The following is a 26,384-nucleotide window of genomic DNA, read 5'->3' as shown; positions in this document are numbered from 1 at the left end:
TAAAGGGCTGGCTGTAACAGCTAGTTGGATTTTAAGATGTCATCTGTACCTTGCACAAATTAAAGCTGCATTTGAACTTGGATTGTAAGGATAACTTTGAATCACCGTGTACCTAGGGGCTGTGCTGGCAGCAGTGCAGTCCATTACTCATAGCTGTGCCACAAGTCAAAATCTAGCCTGTGGGATCAAAGTCATTTTCCAGAAGCCTGGAGACCTCTTAATATGTCTGGCATTTTCTTTCTATCATGACGGTCATTGTGCTAGAACAGTAACAGCCTACCTGCAATAGGTCAAAGCACTGTTCGCACAAGAATGTTGGCTAAATGGCTCCCCCTTTCTCATTTTCAGCATTTCAAAGTTCCTTTGCAAGTCCGGTAAGTAAGTGATGGGTAATGCCAAATAAATTGCTACCTACAGCAATTGTGACTCACTTGACCTAAACAGAGGCCATGCTGCATGTTGCCAAAGCACCCTCCTCTTTGCAGAGTCCTTAATGAAGGAGTTTGTTAACTTTCCAATGCTATATGGCTTTCCATGGTGCAATACCTGTTTGCATCCTAGGATTGAGTCTGAGTTTCAGCACCCGCAGGACAGACACGTCAGTGAGGCAGCTGGATCAGGCCAAGATCAACAGCTACCAGCTGCTGATGTGGGACTACACGTCCCGCCTGGACTCGCTGCAAGCTGGGCACAGCAAGTGCCCTGCCCTGACCCAATGGCAGCACGCGGCTGAGCACTGGCACAGACCCTTCCCTCAGCACCCACTGCTGGCTCCTTCCCTCAAGGGTTTGGAGTGAAAGTTCAAGTGGGATTTGGGGGTTTTTTGAGTGCAGTGTGAGGTGATGGAGAGGGGAGAGGGAAGGGGTAGCAAGACCATTTCTAGGGTTCCAAACCTTTGCAAGGTCAGCTTCTCCTCCCTCTGCCCTAGCTCCCTGCTCCCACCTGCCTGCCAGGCACTGGATACCCAATCCTGGTTTTGAGAAACATCCTCTTTGTTTGCCCACCACCCTCCCCATCGAATTTATCCCTGCCCACAAGACCCAGGTGCACAGTACCAAGTCCCACACATGAATGCATTGCCAGCTTTGTAAAACGTTCTTCTCAATCCTATCTGGGCCAACTCACTAACCAGATTCAGTGGGACAGGTTAAAACTTTTCTTTATTTATGAAATATTTGTCCAGCAGTTGTTCATTTAAGGACTGTACATGCTCTGCTTCCTGTGCTTTGGTCTCAGGAAGGGCCAGGCAGATCCTAGAAGGTTGTCTTTTATCTCAAAAGAGGGGAGTCAGATCCATTGATGTCTCTTATTTTGTTATTCCCAAGATGTGATTCATGTTTTACAAGGCACTAACATCCACTGCTGTTTGTTTACAGTGGGGTTTCAGCTGCTGGTATCTCTTCAAACTGGAAGTGTTCAAAAATACTAGCTATTCCTCAGGACTCTGGCACTGGGACTGTGAATCTTGCAGAGAAAATCTCTCACCTAAAAATGCCAGCAACATTTTGTTGCATGCTTCTCCTCTCCTCGACAGAGGTGAGACCAGTGGGAGTGCAGCCTCTGGGCACAGGGCACAGTTCACAAAATCCGCAGAAATCTGTGGGAACTCACCAGAGAAATCATTTATCTTCAGTTTGAGGGAGAGGCTGGTTTTGCTTCAGTACTTGGTAAAAGCCTGAGTCTGGGAAAGACCAAAGAGGGGTTCCCACTGAGCAAGCCTAGTGCCTGAAAGGATTCCCAGACAAATCCACATGCTACAGGAGATATTAAATCTGTGAGCACTATTACTTTTCAGATATCAGTAATACTCAAACAGATTTCTGCTGGGTAGGATGTGGTACATTTTTTTTCTGTAAGCTTTTCTGAAGAAAACCTATTTAGAAGTTATTTGAAAGATTTAATTGCTGTTTTTCTGCAACTAAAATTCAGTTCACTTTTTTTTTTTTTTAAATTCAGAAAAGATGTGGTGCTTTCTTCTCCACTTTTTAATTTTTGGAGAGGAAAAAAGTCCATTCTGACAAATATTTCTTATGGTATGATTGATGGTAAATCTTTACTTTTACTTTGGAAGGGATATGTTTGAGAACAGCTATATAATGGGGAATTGAGGACAATGTCGTCTTGCCCTAACTGCGAACATATTTGTTTTACCACACACATGTAAGAGACCACAAAAAAAAAAAGCAAAGAAAAAAAGCTATTAAATGGAGTTTGAATTACACAGTGCAGCTTAACTTTGGGTAGTTGCTTTGACTTTAAGAGAGCCAGCCTCACCTCTAGAGATGTATCTTCAAGTCATGGTACATCACCATTTGTTTGTCTTGTGAGCTTAGTCTTTTACTGACAGATTAATGTCTACGTTGTATTCAGAACTAGGCTCAAAACAGGTGAGGGAGAAGATTTTTTTTTTCCTAAGGGAACGCAAAACTGTAATTGGAGGCAACTTGTCAAATACGTTATTAGCATAGCAAAAAAATATTGCTTTATTGTTTCACTAAGTAAATCTTTTCCATCTCATGTACTTCTACAGTATAAAACCAACTGAAAGGATGAAATGGCAAGCATGAACAAAATGAATGGTTCATATACGTAATGGTCCACAGGGAAAAAAAAAAAGCCAAAAAAAGTCAGAACTGAGGGGGAAAGGAAAAGTTAAACATTGTTTAAAATGTCCTCTAATTCCGGGTACCTGCCAAGTGCCTTGGCTTCCCCTGCATACCTACTAAAGCAATTCCATAGCACATGCACATTTTGTAAGGAAGGATTAACACAAATATAAGAAAATCTCCGACAGCTGCTGGCTTCCAGACCATGATCCACATTGCTGCTGGTCTCCACTTAGAGGATTTACAAATGATATGCGGCGCCCTCAACACTCCCAGCAAAATGAGAACAGTTTGCCTGGTGAGTTCACACAAGATAAATCACTGAAAATAAGAACACTTAGGATAAAGAAAATAAAATTCGGCATGTAAGGAATGAAACTCATTTAACATCACAAATGGCCTTGGGAAAGGGACTCAGCAGATGCACCTGGTCTTCTCAAGGAGTTGTTGTAGAAACAGTAATAATGCCTGTGTAAAGAGCCACTCCCTTCATTATTTCCATGGCCTTGCTTTCCTTTGCTTCTTCCAAGGACTGGAAGGTGGGGAACTCGGCCGGGGAGGCACAGGGCTGCATCCACAGTGGGGCCGTGTGTGGGGCAGTGCACGCCTGGCAGCAAACATCCCACACACAGTGCTGCTCCCGGCACAGTTCCCAATGGGCTCGGATTCTGGTGCTCTTCCTGCATGACAGATGCTTTATCACCACTGCATTTTTGAAGCATCCTGCACTGGAGGGATGGGTACAACTTACTACTTGCAATAGCCAATATATACCTAATTGTAGGTAGTAAAAACAATAAAAGCAGCAAAACCCACTTCAGATTTAGAGCGACGTATCTGTTCAATGTTTAAAGGGGTTGCCGAACTGTGGTGGATCTGCAGCCCTTGCTCTGCCGCACACTTCAGCTGTCAGCATAACAGTAAGCACAAAGCCACATTCTGGGAGCTCAGCAGCAGCTCAAGGTGACTTTGCAAATATTCCCTACTGCTCCAAGCCAGTGGGACACGAAGGACAGCTGCTCTCAACCACTCAAATGAAGCAGAAGAAATGAGCCTGTTCCTCGTCTCTTTCATTACCTAGGCTTCTCCCTGACTGCCAGGTACTTATTGCTTTCACTCTGGGTGAAAGAACCGTGACCAGCCAACGCAGCCCAGCTCTGCTGCTGCAAATCAGCGCGGAGTGAGAGGCTTACTCGGCACCGTATTTGAAGTAACTCCTCCCATCCTTGTCTCTCTGCATCTCTTACATAGGCTACACTTAGGAAATGTCAGCACCTCTGTATCCCAATCTGCAATACCACTTCAGCATTTCCCCAGCATAAACCCATGTTACAAACATATATTCCCATGCCTCCAACCACAGGATGCTGCGGGAGAGCCAGGGTACTGCTTTTCCCCTCTCTAGCAGAGTGAAAGGCAACTAGCTGCAGGATGCTGAGAAACTCCTGCTCTCCCGGCATGTTCTGGATAGATAGCTGCCTCCTCGCTCGCAAGCTGCTCTCATTTTTTTTAACATAATTTCTGACAGTCTTGGAGGAAAAATGATGCTACTGTCCTCAGGAAGGATGAGGTACTGACTCTGCCTTTCCTCTAATGCCAGCAATTGTCTTCCGGAAACTCCAAGCCCCTGGTAGAAACTTCTGTGACCTGTTTAGAGAAGGGTCCTCCTAGAAACCTTTACCATACACAGCTGTCCAGTTCTCACAAACGGACTCACATTCACAAGAGGTGTTCAGAACAGCTAGGAGCAGAAGCCAAGAAGACTACTTCCGAATCGGGCTGGGAAAAAGCTGTTTGTGCTTCAATGAAGAGCTCTGCAGCCCTCACTAGGCAGTCCTAATGCTGCCTTTGAAGCACTGATCACAGATAATACAGTACCACACTAGGATTAAAATACTTGGATTAACTAAAACGGGATTTATTGGCCAAAACAAAGACAACAGTTTTCTGGAACTTGCCTATCATCTAATTTGAAGGGAAAAGTCCATGGAGCTCTTCATTGCTAGGCTTGCTGGACTTGAATCTGTGGCTGATGTAAATGCTTGCCAAAATGGCACAGAAGGAGGTGGCTCTATTGTAGGCTAAATTAACGTGATGCAGGAGATAAGGACTTTATAACAGCTGCTATATGGCAAAAGCAAAGGATTTCGTTTCAAGTAGCTTGGAAAAAAATACATTTTTCAATACTGCCACACGCTCACAAAGCTTGGGGATGAAAATTAATATTTAGGGATGCAGTTTTTCTGAGTTAGATAAAAGGCTGATGCTGCAGTTTATTTCCCCATATGTTTGACCTACTATAGGATTAGCAAAAATGGACTCCTCTGAATTTCAGACTAGTCATACTCTTAATATTCCTCGGATTAGCCTTGAGGAAGCAAAGAGAAGTGAAAGGCTTGATGAAAGCCGTGTAAGAAAATACAATGGAGTCCAGTAATTATTTAACTAGGCCTTCTATCCCACAACAATGCAAAAAAATTAATACCTAATTAATTGTTGGTTCTAGGAGACCTTATTGGACTATGGCATACATTGAGAGTGCAGCAGTTCTGCACAGCTATTTGTACAGAACACTCTTTCTTGATAGCAACACAGCTGTGAGATATGTAGTCCTGAGATACGGACAGAGCTAATTTCTTTCCAATATCTTTATGGCTCAAGTATTTAGATTATCTACGGACTCTGATTAATTACAACTTCTATTATTTATTATGCTGTCTTCACCCCACCCACATCAGTTTACTTGGCATTGTCACATTTTTGATGGAAATCTTTAGAGGAGAGTGAAGTACCTGATTTTATGGCTCTTTTTTTGGTTTTGCCAAGCATTGTGTGATGTGGCTGAACTTATAATCAAATACATAAATAAAGTGCATTTCAAAAGCTAGAACACACATTTTTCTGTTACTTAGTCTGACAGGTTTTCTAAACAAGTCAGATGTGCCACATCGACATCTTCACATGTCTGGCACTATGGCCTGCTCTGACCAGCAGGTTGGACACCAGACCCCATGGGTGCCACTTGGGTTTTGCACACAGAATTCAGGTTGTCCTGCAGAACATTGTTATTAGTCCCTCGGTTGCTCCCCCAAAAGGCTCATGTTCAAGAAGCTCAGGGTAGCTTAACATTACTTTTGTTGTTTTGTCCCTATTTCCCTTTCCATTGCCTATTGACGTTTACTATAGTAGCACCAGCGTGGTTGTGTTCAGTTAATAAGGAATTAAAGCAGGTGCCTGCTGAACAGGGCTTCCTTGCTGGCGAGCCTGGAGACCCATGAGCAGCTGCTGGCACCCCTGTGCCTAGCCTCCTCTGTTCAGCTCCTGATGCTCAACCAGGTAGCTTGGCCACGCTCCTCGTCCCCAGTTAGACTGGCTCCTAGCTCCTAGCTGGCTGCCTCGGCTCCTTCTCCTGCTATCCCATCCTGCTGGGAGGAGCAGAGAGCAATGTGGCACATTTGCTGCAGGAACTCCTCCCCTCTCTGCAGGCCGGGAAGCACCTCCAGGGCTGATGTTTGTGCCTATGCAACCCAGCAGCAAAGAGGCAGGAGAGGCTGAGCCCTGCCGCTGTGATCCCCCACCCTCTGCTGCACCAGCAAGCTGGTGAAGGGGAAGTGAGACCTCGCTGAAAGAGAACAGCAGAGGGTGCACGGGTGGGTGCTAACTGTGTCTTTTTTCCCTGGCTGGTCTCTCACAAGCAATACTTGTCCTCTTTCTCTTGTGGGAGACCAGACAGGCTGCCCATGTGGGGAGGCAGGTCTGCACAAGCTGCGATAAGCAGATACAGACCTAAGTCTCTGGGAAGCAAGTTTGGCACTGCCCATCTTCTTCATCTCCAAATTTCATCAACATTTTGCAAAAGCAGGCCTGAACCCCAGTGAATGACAAGGAAGCAAGGATAAAGAGAGAAAAGAAGACATTTTTAGCAGCTTTCACCATAGCCTATCTATCCCACACTGGAGCTGCAGGCGTGGCAAGCTTGCTGGGGACAGGGCAGGGAGTGAGGAGGTAGCAGGAGGATAGAGCTGAGCTAGAAGCTGAGCAAGGACTGAAAAGAATCGGGAGAGTTGCTGCACAGCATTGGTTTTGACAGGGCAGAGAGGGAAGATGAAGCCTTTGCATGTAGCCTGTCTAGCGGTGTGCTGAGGAGACCAGGGTGCAGCAGGACTATACGAGAGCTGCTGGGCAAAAGGGGAGCAGGAGTGCTGGGGCCGTGCTCCAGTGCTGTGTGCGGGGCTGTGCAGGATTACGTGCATGGTGGAACAAGATGGAGTGGTCCACCGAGGTTTTTCAGGTTATTTAGCAGGCCAACAAACTGCTCTCTGGAGATTTGCTATCGCAAAAATGGTGGGACAAGCTGAAGAAACAGAGGCAGCAGGTTGGACATGTAGACTAGGCCGGATGGGGAGGTGGCACATATTGGCGTTTGTGCATCAGCAAGCCTCAGGTCAAGATTCTTGGCAAGATTCTGGAGCATGAGAAATCCCCAGACAGATTTCTCCAAGGCCAAAAGTTCCCTAAGCACAGAAATGAATTAACCACAAAACTCAATATACCTTAGGAAAAGAAAAGCAGTTGTAAGTTAAATGATTTACTCATCTTAAATATTTAGTTGGATTTTTACCCACTTTTTAGAAAATCAGTGTAAAATAAAAAGAAAAAAAGAAAAAACACAATCCAACAATAGTCCATATACAGTTAAAAGGACAAAAATAACAATAGTGATGATCCTGAAAAAAAAAGTACTTTGGATTTTTTTCTTTAATATCATTTTCTTTGTGTTCCACGAAGATACTATTGCCCTGTTTTTCTCAAGATGACATGATATATTTGATGATCCAAATTGTTCCACAGCCAACGCCTCTAAAGACAATGAAAAGGCTATAAAGCCTTATATCTTTGTTTTGTGGTATTAGGTTTCTGCAGAGCTCCTACACAAAGGCAGTCTCTTAATGCTTTTATAATAGATGTCAGTCCTCACAATGGTTCGCTCTGATGGTATTGGAGTCACCATATACTTCAAACTCCATTAAAGCTCCTGTGTTAATCCCTAAAAAGATTGGGAAGTTAGAGCTGCTGATGATTTTGACAGCAGATAGATAGTGGAGAGGAAGGTAACTCTTTTTTTTCCTTTTCAACTTGCATCTTCCACTTACCATCGTTTCTAGTTAAAACCTTGTTTTAACTAGATGTTTACCATGTGAAGTATGATGTTTTCTACAGAACGACAGCCCTTAAAAACAAGATTTTTAGCATTTGCGTAACACCAAAAAACATGGAATCTACAGGTCTGACGTTAGTGTCGCTTTCTCCAGTCATACATTGATGCGCTATTTGGTGGCTCAAGGTTCCACATGAAATGCAAATATTAGGCAATGTTCGATTTCAGATAATGTATGATTTTCTGTGCAAACAGTGAAGGAAAGGTAAGCGGGGCTGGGTACAGCTCGTCTGACCATGACCCTTTAGTTCAGAAGGAAAAAAGAGTATGGAACATTTGACTGGAAAACTAGTATTTTTAAATACAGAAATGGTCAGAGATCCTGTGTTCTTCACAGCTGAACATACTTCCCAGATAGATCTGGATACTGAAGTAAGTAATATGAAGGTCTTCAAAAGACTGGCTATTTTTTTATGAATATTAGTGGTACCCCAAAGCACAGTGAGGTCATTTTCTCCTTAAGAAATTGTTATGGTATCCCTAACAATTATAGCCATGACGAGTTTTAGGTCAGTTTACCTGAAGTTACCAACAGATTATTAATCTTTCAATTTTAAAGTTGGTGTGACTTAATTAGCTAAAGCATGGATTCTTCACTGGAATTTCTTTGTGTTTTTGTTTGTTTCTTTGTTTCTGGGTTGTTTTTTTCCTTTTTGTGGTAAGGATTACCATGAGTCACTCTCTGCACTAGACTTTTTCAGGCCTCTCATAATTCAGAACATACTTGGAAAGAATTAGAAAGTAAAAACTGAAGCATTACTAGTGCCTTTGCCATGGAAAAAGCCAATTAAATAAAAGCGCACATTTTTAACTCCTTATACTCATGGTGAAGGCACAGGCAGAGCAGGCAGGTACTTGGCTCTCAAAGCGTAACCCGGCACATGAAATGCCGTTACCTCTGTGCCACAGGTGGAATGCACTGGAAGATGATGTTTTCACCCACTTCCAGTCTTGTATTAGCGCTATGCGTGCTCCTTTGCAGCTTCAGAATTTCTCCCCTTCATGTCCTCCGGCCCTCTCCCCACACCTCAGGCCCTCTGGCCATCCCACCAGGAGACTGGGAACCACACAGCCCCACAGCGTGGCCCCAGAATGTAACTGCTGACAACCCACAGGACTGGTCTGATCTCCTTGCAGCCTGCATTGCCCTGGTTGTTTCCAAGAGCAAGATTTCTGCTTTCCCACACCGCTTGTGCATGTGAGGGGCAGCTACAGCACCTGGTATTGATTACCACAGGAGTCCCCACAAATCCCCACACGGATCAACCAATGTCCCTACACAGTGTCTCTACACACTATCCCTACAGCCCGGGCAGGACCACCAGGGCAGGGCCCTCATGGTGGGACCGAAGGGCGACAGGAGGGAGCCGGGGTCGGGGGGGGCTCCAGCCTGGGCCCTGGTAACACCCGGCGGGGCTGGGCCGCGGCCCGCAGCTGCCATTTTGTCCGGTCTCCTCGGCCTTGGCGGCCCTGGTCCCACACCGAGCCCCGTCCTGCCAAGCGGGGCACTTCGCTCCCCCGGCCCCGGCCCCGGGCCGGCCCCGAACCTCCCGGCCGCCCCCTCGGGTCTCCCCAGCTGCTCCCCCGGCGGCTCCGGGAGGCCGGGCGGCGCGCTGAGGGGCGCGGCGGGGGCGGCCCTGCCCGGCTGGCGGCTCCCGGCCCCGGCCCCTCGGCGGGGAGGCGGCTTGGGGGCGAGGCGTGGGGCCGGGCCGGCGCTGCTGAGCCTCCGGCAGCTGCCGGGAGCCGAGCCGAGCCCGTCCTGCCCGCGGCCGCCGGCGGCCCCGTGGTGAGTGCGGCGCGGCGGAGGGGCTGAGGGCAAGAGGTTGAGGACAAGGGACTGGCGGTGTGAGCTCGCCCCGGCTCTTCCAGGGGGCTCGGTGTTCGCAATCTCGCTTCCCGAAGCATCTCTCGGAGCGGGGTTTCAAATAATGCGAGGCGGCAGGAAAGCGAAAACGAAAGCCGCGGAGCTGCGAGGAGGGCGCAGCGCGGCGGGAGGTGGGCAGGGAGCGGCGGCCAGACGACGGCGAAACGCCGCTCAGGTCGAGGGGGTGGCACTGAACCCTGCCCAAACGACAGCGGAATTCCCCTTCGTTATCCTGGAAGCTCAGACCTTCCTTGGCTTCCACACCGGTACACGCGTTCTCAGCAGAAATTGCAATTTCAGGAGTGTGACAAGCCCGTGGATTTTCCTTTTTTTTTTTTTTTTTTTTTTTCCCCAGTGAGTTTTTCTTACAGCTTTTCAGTTTAACGCTCTGCTACTTGCACCGTCCGCCCCGGCCCAGTGAACCCCCCGAGCCGTGCTGGGGTGGCAGGGCTGCAGGCTGAGCCACGCAGGGAGCGGGTTCCTCATGAGCTGGCGTTAGCTGCTGAGGAAATTCCTTCGGGGCAGTGCTTCCTCCGCATGCCCAGCGCAACGCCTGGCCCTGAGCGCAGCCCTTGGGTGCTCTAACCTTGCCGGCTAACGGTAAGGGCAGACGGAGGGTCCCGAGGCAGAAGCGAGTTGCTGGAAATGCTCCGTGCCAAACTAGAAGACTGCTGGGGTTATGTGGGAGACAGCCGTTTGCTATCACAGAGGGGATCTGCGGCACGAGGGCAGGGCAGGCAGCGCGCGTTTCGCCCGGGACACGCAGCTGCCTGGCAGAGATGGGCGGCTGTCCTCTCCACAGAGCGGGCCCAGCATCTAGGGGCACCATCACCCGGCTGAACTGGTGCTGAAGTAGGAAGAGATCCCCTATTTCGCGCATGCAGTGTTTTATTATCCGTCTGCATGTGTGGCAGCGCGTTTTCTTGTGCGTGAGCTCAAGTTTGGTGACTATCCTGCGGATAGTAAGGTAGCTCAGTCCCCAGATGTGTGGGTTAAGCATGGTAAAGGCAGTATGTCTTTTTATGCTCCTCAGAAAGATCTCAGTAGTACGATTGAAATGAATGTTTGTATCTTGAACGAGGTGTTTGAAAGTGTTAAGGATTATGCAGTGCTGTTCCGGTGCCTATCTTGGCATTATCGTGGCAGTATTGAATTTCCTTGTTGCTCCACAACAATAAGGAGATTATTTGGTAACAGCTGAGTCTATTGTCCAAAAAGAGTAAGTGTGAAGACTTCATTATCAAAACGTAGTGATACACTTTCCTCTTATATATTCTTAGGGTGAAATTTTGCAGGGACCTTGAGGTAGTATCCCTGCTCCTGTTCAGTTCATATTGAACTTGAATTTCTAATTTACTCATTTCTCTTCTACATCTCTTCAGAAACGATCATGCCTCTTCAAATGATGTGTTTATGCATTAATTTTCAAGTGCATGCCTGAAACTTCTCATGTCTAGCAGGTGGGTGAGGCTGGGTAGTGAGAGCATACAGTGGCAATACATGCAAATGAAATTTAGAGAAATAATCCGGAAAACTAATATCGGTGTTATAGAATCGACACTTTTATTTTCATTTATTTTCTACTTTTAATTACTCAGGTCTTACATTTAAGCTTGTAGTATGTTATTCCAGCCCTCGAGTGAGCTTCACAGTCCATTAGTCTCTTACTGTCAGGGTGACTGTGTTCTGGGACACAGACAGAAGTCCAAGGCAGCCAAGCCCTGTGCTGCAGGTAGTGTTTCCAGTAAGACAGGCATTAGGCAGACGTTAGCTCACCGCTGACATATAAAGGGATCAGTAAGAGAGGCCCACATGGGATCCAGAAATAGTCTGTAAAAGTCATTGGATCTCAGGAGTACAGTACCTCCCCATATCTTGATTTTATGGCAGTCACTTGATAACACGATGGAGATACTGGAAATTTCCACAGTTCTGTGTCATATCCTTTGCTTATTTAAAGCTTTAATGGCAATCAGACAACCCCTGAAGATCTTACTGAGGCCAAAAGGAGCCGATAAAAGTGAATTCTAGGCATACAAATGACCTGTATGAAAATAGCAGTTTTCAAAACAAAAAAACACAGTAGTTTCTTTTCCAGGTTAAATATACAGAATATCATTCAGTATACAGAACTTTTTTTAAGAACAAAATCCATTTTTATTCAGCACGGTTGGGCTAAATGGTTTCAGAAGTAATACAGAGTAATGCTTTCAAACAGAATCGAGTGAAACAGTGTTGAAAATTGTGTCATTTCCTAGTGTCCTGACATCCTGAGAGGCTGTGACTGTGTGATGAAAGGCCCTTTTCATGCCACGTACAGAAAGCTGTTATGCAGGTGAACACAAAGATCCAGTATATGCCCGCAGTTTAGTAGCCAAGAAGATTTTCACTTAGAGCATTTTTGTACCGTTGAGACAACCAAAAAAACCAGGTACCATCTACTGTGCAGACATTTTATGACACTACACAGAGCTAAATTGAACTAGCTGGGTTTCATGTTTGAGTTTCCTGGTGGATTAAGAAAAATTCTCAGATTTCAGTAAGCTGTCTGGAGGTCCTGGGTAAGGGAAGAGGAATCAGAAGGCTTTTCGTTGCTAAATTTTTTACTAAAATGTCAGAAGATGAAATAATCTAACTAATTTGCTACACATAAAAAATAGCCTGGAGGTGAGTTTCCCCCCTAGCTTTGCAGTATTGATTTGCTGAGAATCGGATGAAGGCTTTTTGATTTGTAACTCTGTGCTTGTGAAATGAATAAAACTGCTTGAGCAAATACAAATACGGAATGTGCTTGTGCTGAGTGCTGCAGACACTTGCTTTTGCATGCTGTATTCACTTTTTTCTCTTTTCTTGTATGTGCTATAAAAAATTCCTAAGTGGACTTTGCAATAACTATTGGGTGAGTCAGATTAGATATCTGGATTGTGAGGATGTATGCTGGGAGTTTGCATTGTCCTTGAAGTGATCCTTGCGTGAGCTTGAGTAAGTCACTTCTTGCACCATAAAGTTCTCATTGTAAAGATCCGAGTCCTTCATACAGCTGTTCTGACCATATAATTATTCTAAAGCATGTTATAGATAGTGGACTGTAAGATGTTAATCAAAGGACGTTTGTCATTATAAGGTGTATTTAGGTATGTGGTACAGCAATTCCACGTGGCTAGGCGGCTCTAAGATGGAATTTTGGAATAATTAAGAACACAGATAGGCAAAACTAATGCTTTCTTCTCTTTCTGTGTATTATATTAGGTGATTCACTTGTCCAAGAAGAGCAGATGAGAAGGCTAATAAGTGCATTTGGAAATTTACCCCTAGAAATGTAAATATATTACAGGTCTGGGTGGACTAATCTTCGGATGCAGAACTCACAGTTCTTTAACTTATAAGGGTCAGGACCAATAGAAGGACATAGATGCCAGAAATAGGACTTGAGTTCAGATTGTGGAATTTTCCACTTAGGTCTCACCTAACACAGGAGTGCATTAGGCTTCATCCTTTTTTTTTTTTAAATGTGAATTTTCCAAAGCTGCTGGTCAGCCTGCTCTCAGAACTGCAACCGTAAAGAGGCACGTTCTCCTTGGTTGTTGTGCTAAGTCTTTCTAGTTTGAAGATCCTGCCCTGCAGACCCCATGTGGCTTTCAGATGGTGTAGGCATAGAGTTGAAGGTGTGGGAGTACAGAAAAGGGCAGGAGCAGGAGAAAAGCATTGACACCTTGCTGTAAGTATCTGCTGGGTGGGGAAAGCAGGAGCCAGGTGTTAGTGAAGTGTCTCAGAGCATGAGACCAGGCAATGCTGTTCTGTCTGCCCCAGAATATAACAGAGTATGGGTTGCATAGGTCATGATAACAGGAAAGCGTACAGTCCCCACCTTGTGCAGCAAATCCACCCCTCCTGATACAACAGTGTTACTTACAGTTCTGGGGCCGGGGAGGTCTCTGTTCAAAACACAGCTGACTTTCAGTAGCGGTCCAGTGGCTGCTAGCAAAAAGGGAGCGGGTTTGGTTGTGTGAAAGGATATAGGAGCTTACCTGCCAGAGAGATGCTCGCTGTCTCTGGGTTTGTAGTGAATGAAAGCACCTTTTGGGGTTAAAATACCAGCCCCTGGTATTTCCTGTTGGCTATCTATCCGCATTATGTAGTGTGTATTGATTTTAGATAGCCCTCTGCAAGCTGTAGCCTGGTAGCACAGTCTTGGGAATTTGGGCTGCTAATAACTGTTCAGAACAGTGGGGAGGATTGACCTGGTTCAATATAATTGTAAAGCTTTGTTTTGACAGGCTTTCGTTGCAACCAAACAGGTACCTCAGGCTCGAACTTCCAGGAAACTGGGGCATAGTCTGCAAAACAGAGACTCTAAGGAGAAGTATGCTGTGGTGTAATGTGGAAGAATTGGATCAGTCAGGTTGAGTTGCTTTCTAATTGGGAGGCTACTGTAGAAATCCCTGAATGCTTTTGTCTGGAAAGAGAAGTGGGTCTAAATGTTAAGTACTGTAGCTGCTCCTACTGTCTTGTGGGTCCTTTGATAAGGTTAGTATCGTATGCTTTGGGTGTTTTAAGATAGTAACTACTTGCGTTGCTATTTCTAGCCAGAAGAACCAAAAGCTGTTCATCTCTGTCTGAGCAAACAGACTGTCAGAGGTGTGGCTGTTTGTAAACCATTATATGTGTGGTCCACATCTGGATACCTCCGTGTGACAGCGTGCAAACCTAGAACGGAAGAAGAAAAATTGAACACTCAGTTGATTAGAACAAAGTCTAAGAGAAGTAATTTCCTCTCCGCATAGCTCTGAAGATCAGTTTCAGGCTGTAGGAGAAGCTGGCAGTTTAAGCACCACACTTAAATTCTCTCACTTCTCTCCACACACATTTTTCAGAGGTTCATTCTGAAGTGATAGTAGCAGTGAATGTTTTATAGCTACTTGTGAGATGTTGATTAAGTGAACAAATTTGGAGATGTATTCTCAAAATGCTCAGTGTGGCTAGCTCTGATAGATGTGATAATTCAGTTGTAAACATTGCGTCAAATATTAGTTTGGTTGATGTTTGCACTGCATAGAGAAGGTGTAATTAATACGTAAGTGGCCCGTTGTTATTAGCACTCAGTGACTACAAAGGCAGCGTTCAAAAAGACTTTCAGAGTTCTGCTGCAGTGCCTGACCTTGACTTGCAGCACCAGGCGAGTGTGTTTCTGGCTGAAACTTGACAACTTCAGCATATCGGTGGTAACAGGTATTGTGATGGAAAGAGAGTTTTCTGGACCATTCTGGATGTTTTCCAGAAACTGACAGTGCTGTAAGACAACACAGCAGTGCAGGCAATCGCAGTTGGGATCGTCAAGTTTCATTAGCGCTTGTCTCATCAAGAATTTGGTCTCTCACATTCAGGCAATTTGTTTCTGTTCCTAAATGTGCTTTGATATAATCACCTTGTTTTATGGTACATAAACAGTCTGTATTAGAGCACGTGTTCTGGCAGAAATGTGCTGCCTGCCGTACACTATCCCCCTTAATATGCCTTCCACTTGTTTGTATTGTTTTGGTTAGATGTAATTTACTTGAAAACTAGCATTTAAAAAATGTGATTGGCTGAAATAAAGTCATTGTGTAAGGATTAAATCTTTTCAGGTGGCAAATCTTTACAATATTTGGCAAGTGTAATCACTGTTTAAATACATAAATAAATGCATAAATAGATGAGGTTTAGACCAAGTTATGCAATACAAAAAATACACTAATTGTAGTTAATTTTCAGCAACTGAATTGAAGTGACTGTTGTACCACAATAAAACTCCTTGTCTGTCTTTGCACCGTGGAACAGACTGCAAAGAGCATTTTTATCAAGGAAGCCTCTCTAAGAGACAGTGCTTATGCATTCTTTTCCATTTCACAGCTTCACCAGCAGCAGGTTTATTCTACAGGATATCAGCTTCCTTCCTTGAGAAGATGATTCCTTGTTTAAGGGGTTGTAACGAGGAGGCTCTTTCCAAGTTTGATTGGAACTTGCTTTCTCTGTGCTTAACCAAGACTATTAGCCCTTGCTTTTCATATCTACTGGTCTGACTCCATTAAAAAGTCTGATGTAACGCATTCGTTTAGTCAAAATGTTCCTTCTTTGTGTTCCTAGGCAGTCCTCGAGATGGCGGCCACGGCAGAATTCAACAGTGTCCGGTCAGTGGCAGAAGTGCCAGAGGGAGATGATGCTAAGCATGTTTTCCATCACAGAATGTTCTTGGAACCTCAGGAGGAGAAGAGGAACTTGAAGGCTCTGATGGTTAAGCGAGCAAAGGAAACTTGCAGCTGCACTCCAGCCAAAGTTAAAGACTGTGTTTTCAGTTTCTTTCCCATCTTGCAATGGCTTCCTAAATACAAACTAAAAGAGTGCCTACTGGGAGACCTAATGTCTGGTGTGATTGTGGGAGTCTTACTAGTCCCACAGTCAATTGCCTATTCTCTCTTGGCTGGACAGGAGCCTATCTACGGCCTTTATACGTCCTTTTTCGCAGGCATTATTTATTCCATATTTGGTACGTCTCGCCACATCTCCGTTGGTATCTTTGGTGCACTTTGCCTGATGGTGGGCCAAGTGGTGGATCGTGAAGTGCAGAGAGCTGGCTACGACTTGGAGGCAGCCACTGTTCATGCCCACACAGATACAGTCACGCATGTAAACACCACCGTTGTGCCTCTGAACCAGACGTCGCAGATCCTGCTCTGTGATAAAACCTGCTATGCAATAAGAGTGGGAGCCACCGTGACCTTCATAGCTGGAGTTTATCAGGTAAGAGAAGGAGGACAAACAGGTATTCTGTGGAAATAGTTTTAATTCTCTAAGTGATTGTTCCTATGGGCTGTCTGCTGGGGTTGTGCATGTTCCCTGCATCTCAGGCGAGTGAACAAAGGGAGGACTGGAGGTCTCCAGTTACTGTGGTGCAAGAAACTTGTCTTTGTCCTTGCCTTTTCTAAACAGCATTTTGTGCTTCCTCGCCTTTTCTAAACAGCATTTTGTGCTTGCTTTGTTACCTTAGTGGGGACTGTAAGGACCTGCATTGGAGCATTGCCAGACAACGCCTGCTCTTCCCGTAGCTTTCTTCTCACCACCTTCCTTGCCTTGCCCTGGAACTGGCTTATATCTTAGGCCTCCATTTTGTTGGGCCGAAATGTGGCGTGTCAGCTTTTAATTCCAGACTTGGGTCATTTGTTTTTTCTTTTATCGAAAAATAATCTGAACAGAAAAGCTATTTCCAGTTTCTTTTTATTTGTCAATGTGCTTATAAAACTTTGCTGTCTGCCCTTTCAAAGCCAAATCGATGGCATTTTATAAAAGGGATGCTACTGAGATAAAATAGTGTTGTATTGAAACAAAACTTTTAGTTATTACCATATCAAAATACATTATTTGACAATATTTTACTATTTTGTCTCTGCTTACTTCATAGAATTGCATGCTTGCTGAAATTAAAGCAGATATCTTTGGTTTTAGACTGTCAGGCATTAACTAGGATGGATTTAGTTTTAACAGTACTGCAGAGCTGTGATATTTCAGTTCGTGAGTTCACATTCATTTCTTCCTGCAATGACATCCCTGGTGGTAGCTAATCAAATTGTAGAGGAGACGAAAAGGAGACATACCTTTGATACTCTAAACCATTGCTTTCAGGCATTACCTAGGACTTTTTCTTGTACTGCAAGATAGTGTTGAATAATTTCAAAAATGTTCTGTGTTGCCTGGTGCACAGTGGATTTATCACTGTAGGATGTAAGCAGTTTTGGAGCTGTGATTTGCACTGAACTTTGAAGGTACATTTAAGTTTCTTTATTTGAAAAGTCAGATTATTTTATCTTCAGTCACTCTGAATGTTAGGCATATTTTACTTGCTGTCTCTCAGCCTGCCAACCAATAGATCTTCACACACTCAATTTTTATTAGTTTAATTTTAATGGGAAGCTCCAAACAAACTCACATTCTCTTTGTATCCATAACTTTACAATCAAATTGCAAAAAGCAAACCTGGTCACACCAGTTGCCTACAGCACAGCTAGGTAAGATGATTATCACTACTTCAGTTTTATAGCTAGGAAAACCTTGAATTAAATGAATTACCTAGACTGTGGAGAAGCCTACTGTATAGTCTGGAGCTGAACCCATGTCTATTCAGTCCAGGCCCCAAACTTGCCTTCTCTTCAGTAATGTTTTGAGATTCTTAGGAAGTTGCCAGCCATGATTAGCCTTAACTACCTAATGAAATATATCAAGATGACACTGCTTAATGTTTAATACGTGTAAGTTCTGGCCTGCTGCCTTCAGATAACAGTGTAGGCAGCCCTGTTGACCATCTCGGGAAGTTAAAAGGTTTCTAGCAAAACCTGTTGAGATTTCAAAAAGTTTCTGTTGCTGCCGTGAGAAAGTCTGTGCTCTGTTTTGCATGAAGGGTGGTGGGAAGGAAGGGAAGTTTACCGGCTGTGAAGACACATAGGGTAGGTATCCATAAAACCACTCATTCCTGTGGAAGAGCACCAAGGATTTTTCCGTTCAACTAACATTAATAAAAAATGAATGACAAGGCACTTCAAAAATTTATCTCTATTCATATATAATCTGCATCACAAGGGTGTGCAGCTCATATACTTTCTGAGCCAAATGGGCCAAGCTTTATGCAGTGCAAGGGGCAGCTGTTATGCCATAAGCTGTATTTCTGTTGCAGGTTGTGAGCTCGAGTGGGAGACGGACAAAAGCGTTGGTTTTGGATCCCTGAAAAGTTCATAGAAATCAAAAGAACTTGTGACAGAAATGGCAAAAGTAGCTAGTATTTCAAATGCTTTTTCCCTTGTGTTCCTTATTTGCCCACTAAGGCAAGTAGAGGTGCGTTGAGCCAATGGGCAAACAGTAGGCACATGTTCAGAGTATGGAGACCTCCGTGACCTCTAAAAAAGCCTGCTCTGTGTTAGAAATGCATTTCGTTTAAGTGCAGTGCACAAGGAGCAGCTGAATAATGGAGACTGTCTGCTCCATGTTGACACCATGCCTTGTTCTCCAAGGCCACATATGGTGCTTCTTTATCCCGCTTTCCTCCAGAGCCCCACAGGGATGACATCTGCAAGGTTTGGATCCTAATCTCTTTTGTGTGGTTGATTCCTTGCAGGTGGCCATGGGTTTCTTTCAAGTGGGCTTTGTCTCAGTGTACCTCTCCGATTCGTTGCTCAGCGGATTTGTCACGGGTGCCTCCTTTACCATCCTGACTTCACAAGCTAAGTATCTCCTGGGTCTGGACATTCCACGGAGCAGTGGCGTCGGCTCCGTCATAACCACATGGACAAACATCTTCAGAAACATACACAAGACCAACATCTGTGATCTCATCACCAGCTTCTTGTGCTTTCTTGTTCTTATCCCAACCAAAGAGCTTAACGAACACTTTAAATCTAGGCTTAAGGCTCCAATACCAATTGAATTAGCTGTGGTTGTGGCAGCTACTCTGGCATCTCACTTAGGGAAGCTGAGAGAAACATACGGCTCGAGCATTGCTGGGGAGATCCCAACTGGGTTTCTGCCACCCAGACCTCCAGAATGGAACCTGATTCCGAATGTGGCTTTGGATGCAATCCCCATAGCCATCATTGGCTTTGCCATCACAGTCTCCCTCTCTGAGATGTTTGCCAAGAAGCATGGTTACACCGTGAAGGCCAACCAGGAAATGTATGCCATTGGCTTCTGCAACATCATTCCCTCTTTCTTCCATTGCTTCACAACAAGTGCAGCTCTTGCCAAGACTCTTGTCAAAGAGTCAACAGGCTGTAGGACCCAGATTTCTGGCATAGTGACTAGTTTGTTAATCCTAATAGTCCTCCTTGTGATTGCGCCATTGTTTTATTCCCTTCAGAAATGTGTCCTTGCTGTCATAACTATTGTAAACCTCAGAGGAGCCCTGCGAAAGTTCAAAGACCTGCCAAAAATGTGGCATTTGAGCAGGGTGGACACAGTAATCTGGATAGTTACTATGGCATCCTCAGCACTCATCAGTACTGAGATTGGTCTTCTGGTTGGCGTTTGCTTCTCTATGCTCTGTGTCATTTTCCGAACTCAGAAACCAGAGGCACCCTTGCTTGGCTGGGTGGCAGAGTCTGAAACATACGAATCCCTGTCTGCTTACAAGAACTTGCAAACTAAGCCAGGAGTCATGGTGTTCCGTTTTGAAGCACCCCTCTACTATATCAACAAAGAGTGCTTCAGATCCACGCTGTACAAGCAAACTGGAGTCAACCCAGCCCAGGTGAAGGCAGCAAAGAAAAAGGCAGCAAAAAGAATGCTTAGACACAAAGAGGCGGGTTCTGGTGGCAACCAAACCAGCATCTCCTTGGAGCTTGTCTCTGAACCCTTGGGGTTTCACACAATAGTGATCGACTGCTGTGCAGTGCAGTTCCTGGACACGGCAGGAATACGCACGCTCAAAGAGGTCTGCAAGGACTACAAGGAGATAGATGTCCAGGTGCTACTGGCCCAGTGCAATCCTTCGGTGAGGAGTTCCCTGATCCGTGGAGAATTCTTCAAAGAGGGCGAGGACCACCTTCTGTTCCACAGTGTGCACCAGGCTGTGGACTTCGCATTGGGTGCGCAGGAGCACAATGGGACCTGTGCTTCTAAAAACTAGCTGGAGGAAGGCAGCAAATTGGAACAAAGCCTGGAAAAAAAATGCGTGTGGGTCTGTGTGTTTGCGTATGAAACATATGTGCACTCAGATGGAAAGAGGCAGGGTTGTTGGTAACACATTGGTTACTGTGCAGTGTGTTTTAATGCTTTACTTTGCCAGGTATAATGATTCAATAGGTGGTACTGAGTGAAGGCAATTCTTAACTTGATTGTGACCAGTCTGTGAACCAAAGAGTTTTCATGTGGATTTTCATCTCATTTCTCTTCTGTCATTAACTTTCCATTTCTGTTCCCCCCCCCGAGTTTTGATCATCAGCATTGAAGTCTTTCTGGATGGGACAAGATCCTGAAGGAGTATGGGCATCCTGTCTAATGAAATGCTACAAGGCAACTTGTTGTTTGTCCCTAGTTGAGGTATTGCTTTTTCATATCATCACACCTTTATATTTTTAAGGAATGACTGACGGGGACTGTTTGCTCTGGTCTATAACATGTAGTCCTTAGCTGGTGATTTTGAGACAGCTAGGTAAGTAAAATCTAGACATGCAGGAAAAGAGTCTTAACGAGTAGCTTTTAACTACCTATCACCTTTAAATGCTTTGTCGTCATCTTCTGACAGGCTAATGCAGCCAGATCAACAGGGACATGATTTTCTAATTTCTACACGGGTCTTTACATGCCAGGAAAGATTGTCTCTTTAGCTTGGTTCTCTTTGGATAATCTGGAAGGGTTTTTATTTGGAGGAGATTGTTTAGAAGTCTGATTCATGCTTATGGTCAATTGTTCATTTTCCTAATGTCTAGGAGCACTTCAGTATTGTGAACATTAGATATGAAGATCTGTAATTCATGGGTCTCAACACACTGCAGCTCTTCATGGCCAGTTTTACAAGCCAGGCAGAGTCACAGGAGCCGAAATGAAAAGGGCCTCATAGACTAGCCAGCATCTGTCAGTGTCACACAGACTTTGTGTGTGAATACAGGTTTTATTGACCATAAATCCTTTACACGTGTTCAGTCATGGACATTTTGGAATGGGGATGGTAGGCCAGGAAGTACAGTCACTAGAAAAAGAGCCAGAGAGGTCTGCTGGAAGCTGTTCACCATGTTAGTGTAAATAAAACTTTGTACTTTGCTTTTAAATTATTCAGAACCGTGAAGAGTGTCTATTGTTCATCCTAAAATAGAAGCACTGAGTAGGAAGGCTGTTCTCTGTTCTTACAGCAATAGAATACAGTTATGAAAGCATAATTGAAAGATTAACTTTTTTTTTTTTTTTTTAACTGAGTGCCAGCTATACCTAGCACACCATACACACTTGGAAGAGGGTGTTTTCTCCCAGGGGAGTTTATAGTCTGAGCTGTAGTTTCTTGGCAGCTTTTACAAGGGAAAAGATCTTTTATACAGACAATATGCTTAGTCTTAATCATTCAAAAATAATGAATCAAGAATCAAAAAGGTAATAAAATGCAATGTAAGTCATGAAACATCTTCTAAATAGAAATCTATTTTCTTTTTAGGATTATTTTCTTCTTTTTTTTCTGAGCAACTAGTAACTAGTAACTTCTTTCAGTGAAAGCTGAAATGTCACATGTCACTTCACTCTAGGAGCTGAGACCTCAAGAGAAGGAATAGATAGCAGATGAGTCCCAGGACCTGGCAACATTTATATGTTATGTCCTACATTTTTAGGACATTGTAGAAGCATGTAGAAATATTTAGGAGATGGGCAGAGGGACACACTGTAGCATATAACTGAGATCCTTGAATTATGTGTTCTAGAACTGGCATTATTAAGGCAAAAGCAGGTCTTCAAATACCAGAGATAAAATTCTAATGCTTCTGCAGTGTTCAAAAAGCACAAATATTTTTCTTTCATAGCCTTAGGGCGTGTTTATACAAGGAGATGAATCCCAAACAGCTACTGCTGTTTTTTTTTTTTTTCATTTTTTTCCTGCAGTTTGGATAATTATAATTAGCAAGCTTATGTTACCAAAGTGGGGGCCAGCGTCAGGAGGGAGCAGCCATGTCCTCAGCAGCTCCAGCAGCCGGGCTCCTGCTTCAGGAGGGCTTTTCACTTTAAGCAAAATCCTCCATGCCATTTTTAAACACTGATTTTAGCTACTACTTTTCAAGACAGCAGAATAGTGCTAGAAGCAGCGCCCACTCCTCAAAGTTGTGATGAAAAATTAAATCACAACAAACAATAAACGGTGTACCCTGTTGAGGCAAATTTTCATGCTTACCCCCAGCCACTCTTTCTCACTCCCTTGCCCCTCGGGCATGTAGCTGAGAGGGAGAGGAGGACCGAGAAGCTGCTCTGGCCCACCAGGAGACATCCTCTGGAGCAGGGATAAAGTAAAGTAGAAGTTGTTTTGGGTGAGTCTTTCCTCTCTACACTCTCATGATGACTTCTACCCATTCCGTGCTGCCCAGGTGAAGAGTTTTTTGACCTGTAACTATGCAGCAGGGTAACAGAAGAGGAAAACAACAAATATTAAACAACATTTCTTTCAAATTCATTTCCACTTGTGCCAGGAAGGGAGGAATAAGTGTTACTTCCAAGAAGCAGTAGTTCCACAGCTGTCAGGATGCATATTTGTAGCACCTGGGTATTTGCTTGCATTAAAGCACAATAAAACAGCCATAAATTGATTTTCAAAGAATTAATTTAGATTACAGCTAAAAGATACACTAAAGTGATTTATGTTCAGCTAGAGCACATCATGCTTGGCCGCAGTGCTGTTTGTGCAGCCACAACTGGCAGTGTAGCCTCCAAATTCCATTTCAAACAAAACATTAAAAAAGCATATTAAAATGCAATGGTAAAAGCAGCCAGCCAAACAAAAGAACAATTTTTGATGTTCTTATTTAAGATAATAGCCGGAGGCCGCAGTTTATCCTCTGTATAAACTCACACAGCCCTGGTTAAAAGGGAACAGAAATAAATACCAGTTGTCAGAGAGTTTAGTGTAATAGAGAGTCATTGGACGTTAACTGAAGATTAGAGCTTATCACGGCAGGGATTTCTTTAAACTGCGATTTCAGCCATTTTCCTTTTAGGCCAATATTTTCTTTTTAACAGAGGCGTGAGTCTAAGCAAAATCAACCCTCCTTCATAAGAGGAGTATGCTTCAGTGTGTTTATGGACCCTTTAGAAGTAATCCAACTTCATATTTAGGAATCAGGGACCATAACTGAAAAGTGTTTCCCTAAAGAATGTGATTTATAAAGGAATTTCAGGCATGTATACATGCCTTTTGCAGCTGTTTGATGAATGCAGCAGCTGTATTTCACCAGTTGTGTTTTTGTGATGTGTCTGTTTTCTGTCCTGGAAGGGGCTCTTCTGCCGTCTGCTGTCTAAAATAAACGGTGGAATGCACATACTGGATTTTAAAAGGGAAAGTCTGCCATACCCACTGCCATCTAGCCCTTCTCTCATCCCTGCCTCACAGCTTAATGTGTAGTCTATGGGAAGAAGGAATCCCAGAACGATTGGTTTTGGGAACACTCCTGTGCCCAGAGCAGTGACGTTTGTCCCAGCCGCAGCCTTCAGAGCCCTGGGCCAGCCTGGAAGGTTGTGTAAACCACTGATCTCCAGCGACTCTGCTCCCAAAGGCATTAATCCAGCAATTACCAGTCTAAATGAGGAATTAAGAGATCATTAGCATATTCATTAATGATAACAACACAGTATTATGGAAATGAATACTCACAGTCTCAGCCATGCTAAATGCTCTTGGAAATGTCTTTAGTACTCTCCTGCAAAATGTCAGACTTTCTGCATTTATTGCTGCCATATGTAGCAGATTCAACTCCTCCTAATGTGCCAATTGCAGTAATAAACATTTAACTTGTGTAAATGTTTTGACGCAGAAACAGTTTTCAGTCTACTTCGTAAAGTGGAAAGGTGCTGCCACGATGCACATGGTGCTTATTTTTGGACTTATGATGACATGGTCAACCTCAGTCTTGCACAATTTAATGATCCTGATTTCCTAGTAAGTCATTGCAGCTCCAGCTGCTGCTCCCTAATTCGTTCCCAGATCCACCTCATCACCCTCTTCCACGCCTCTTTCTGTGATTTGCTTTAAGGCATTGTATGTGTTTGACTGCAAGTAGAAGAATCGTTGTATATTTTGCTATTGTCTGTGAACTGCTACCTAGTTTTTGCACCAAGGCTAAAGCAAAAAACTGTAAAACAGTCCCAAAATCTCCCAGTCCTCTGGGCTCTGAGCCTGGGAGGAGGGGAGCTGCGGGCAGCCGGTGTGCCTTTTTCCATAATGAGTGTAATAATAATGCAGGGACCGAGTTCCTGCTCAGTGCTGCTGCATGAGTCAGTGTCCTGTACTGGGTGTTATTAGGGATTTCTGGTTTTGTGCTTATTTATTTTTGTGTAATTTTAATCTAATTCTGTACTGGGCTCCCCCAGCCAGGGCAGCTGAGCTGCCATGACTTCCGCACTCCCTCCCCATCGGGCTGCAGTGACGAACGGAGGGATCCTCTCTCTTGAGAAAAAAACACAGCAGTTCCTTCATCTCTGCTCACTTCTGCTGGCTTGTACCGAGAGGCCTGGCATGCAGAGGGGAGGTTCTGCAGGCAGAAGAGCATCCTGGCTGCCACTCTGTGCTGGATCCTAAATCTACATCTCAAACCTTACTTGAGAAGACCAGCAATGCTGCACATCTCCCTGGATCCGGTTCTTTGAGTCTTCCACCCAAGGGCTGTGCAACCTCACTGTGCCTAGCCGCCTGCTGCCAGCGCCCTGGTGTTGATGCTAGGAGTTTTTAAGGAGGTCAAAGTCATCACCCACACGACTGGACTGTCGGAGACTGCTGGTCTACAAGATCATAGAACAGAAACTGGAACAAGAGGAAACCCTGTTAGTTGAGGGTGAAACTCTTCAGGCAGATAGTTTGTTTCAGGGCATTATCTTCTGGGTTTTCTTTCACATGCTTTGGAAAGGTGATTAAGTGATTGAGGTGATTTAAACTTTATTTTAATAGCATTAGCTGAGCTAATGAAGCTGCCATGGAGATAGCAGTCATCTACTGCTAATGCCATACAAGGTGCTTTGTATCTGTAGAGCTTGTTGTGCTTTGCTGAGTCGCAGTCTAGGATGCCAATATTGATGTACGTGTCCGCACTAGAGGGTTTTACACGTCTGCTATGCTGGCATAGCTAGAAGGGTCGATCTCTTCAGTGCAGATGAGGCACTGTGCCTTTGCACTTTGAATGATTTTGTTACGTCCCAAGAATTACTTGCACTTGGTTGTCATGTTTGTAAGCCTTTGGCGGAGCAGCTGCACATGTGAGAAGCTACCTATCTTTATTATTTCAATCAAATTCCACCTGAGGTGGAAATCATTTTGGGTCTTGCTTTCTCTTTTGAGATGACCGCAATGCTAAAAGTGAGGCCTCTGGCTAAGTAAAATGATGAATATTTAATACATATACATATGTATTTAGTGCATAATATAATTAGTACCTTTCTATTGTATCTGATAAATAGGCACATTGCTATTTCTCTAATGTGCAAATACACAGAATATTACAACATTTGATGGAGAATCAAATCCCTATTGTGGAAATGTATTGCCTAAAATATTTGGATTGCCGATCTCTGCAGCTCTGAAAGCACTTTGTTCTTAGTCGAGCTCCCAAGTGATCTCAAGACTCCACAGGACAATAGGCAACCAAACATTTTGCTGGACTTGGGTCCAAGTTTTTAATGTCTAATCTTTGTCTTTAGGAATAAAATTTTGTGTATATTTGAAGTGCAGCTGAAACATGCTTAGAGGGGTGAAGCTCCCCTTTTTCTGGTAAGCACATGGTGATTTGATTTCATCACCTCTGGTTGCTGACAATCATTTCTGGTACCATGGTATGCTCTGGGATATGATTTCTGAATTATTTTAAATTCAGAGTGATTTTAGATATTATTCGTGACATAATGTTGTGCACAATAAATAATATGGCAAAAACTGCCTGGAGCAGCTTTTTCACATTTGGGAACCCATTTAAACAAACGTGACTTCATGAATGGAACAGGC

The 26,384-nt window shown here is 44.2% G+C and overlaps 2 protein-coding genes across 3 annotated transcripts in view; both read left to right on the top strand.

Moving 5' to 3' along the window:
* Window positions 1-9,478: 9,478 nt before the first annotated feature.
* Window positions 9,479-26,318, top strand: SLC26A2 (solute carrier family 26 member 2). 2 transcript variants are annotated; one of them, XM_048064750.2, is made up of 3 exons: window positions 9,479-9,610; window positions 15,812-16,465; window positions 18,828-26,318. In XM_048064750.2, exons 2-3 carry the CDS (start codon window positions 15,824-15,826, stop codon window positions 20,331-20,333), a joined length of 2,148 nt encoding a protein of 715 aa, XP_047920707.1. In that variant the 5' UTR covers window positions 9,479-9,610; window positions 15,812-15,823; the 3' UTR covers window positions 20,334-26,318. The 2 variants fall into 2 exon arrangements, with proteins under 2 accessions (XP_047920707.1, XP_013034010.1); XM_013178556.3 differs by lacking the exon at window positions 9,479-9,610 and adding an exon at window positions 9,687-10,288.
* HTR4 (5-hydroxytryptamine receptor 4) overlaps window positions 16,325-26,384 on the top strand; it is a 167,867-nt gene continuing 157,807 nt past the window's right edge. The window contains exon 1 of the mRNA XM_066977175.1: window positions 16,325-16,465. The gene's annotated coding sequence lies outside the window, so the exon portion shown is untranslated. The remainder of the gene's footprint in view (window positions 16,466-26,384) is intronic.

This window comes from Anser cygnoides, chromosome 14 (assembly GCF_040182565.1).
Source record: "Anser cygnoides isolate HZ-2024a breed goose chromosome 14, Taihu_goose_T2T_genome, whole genome shotgun sequence".
In the NCBI taxonomy this organism is placed as follows: domain Eukaryota; kingdom Metazoa; phylum Chordata; class Aves; order Anseriformes; family Anatidae; genus Anser; species Anser cygnoides.
This window is presented reverse-complemented; position numbering and strand designations above follow the sequence as displayed.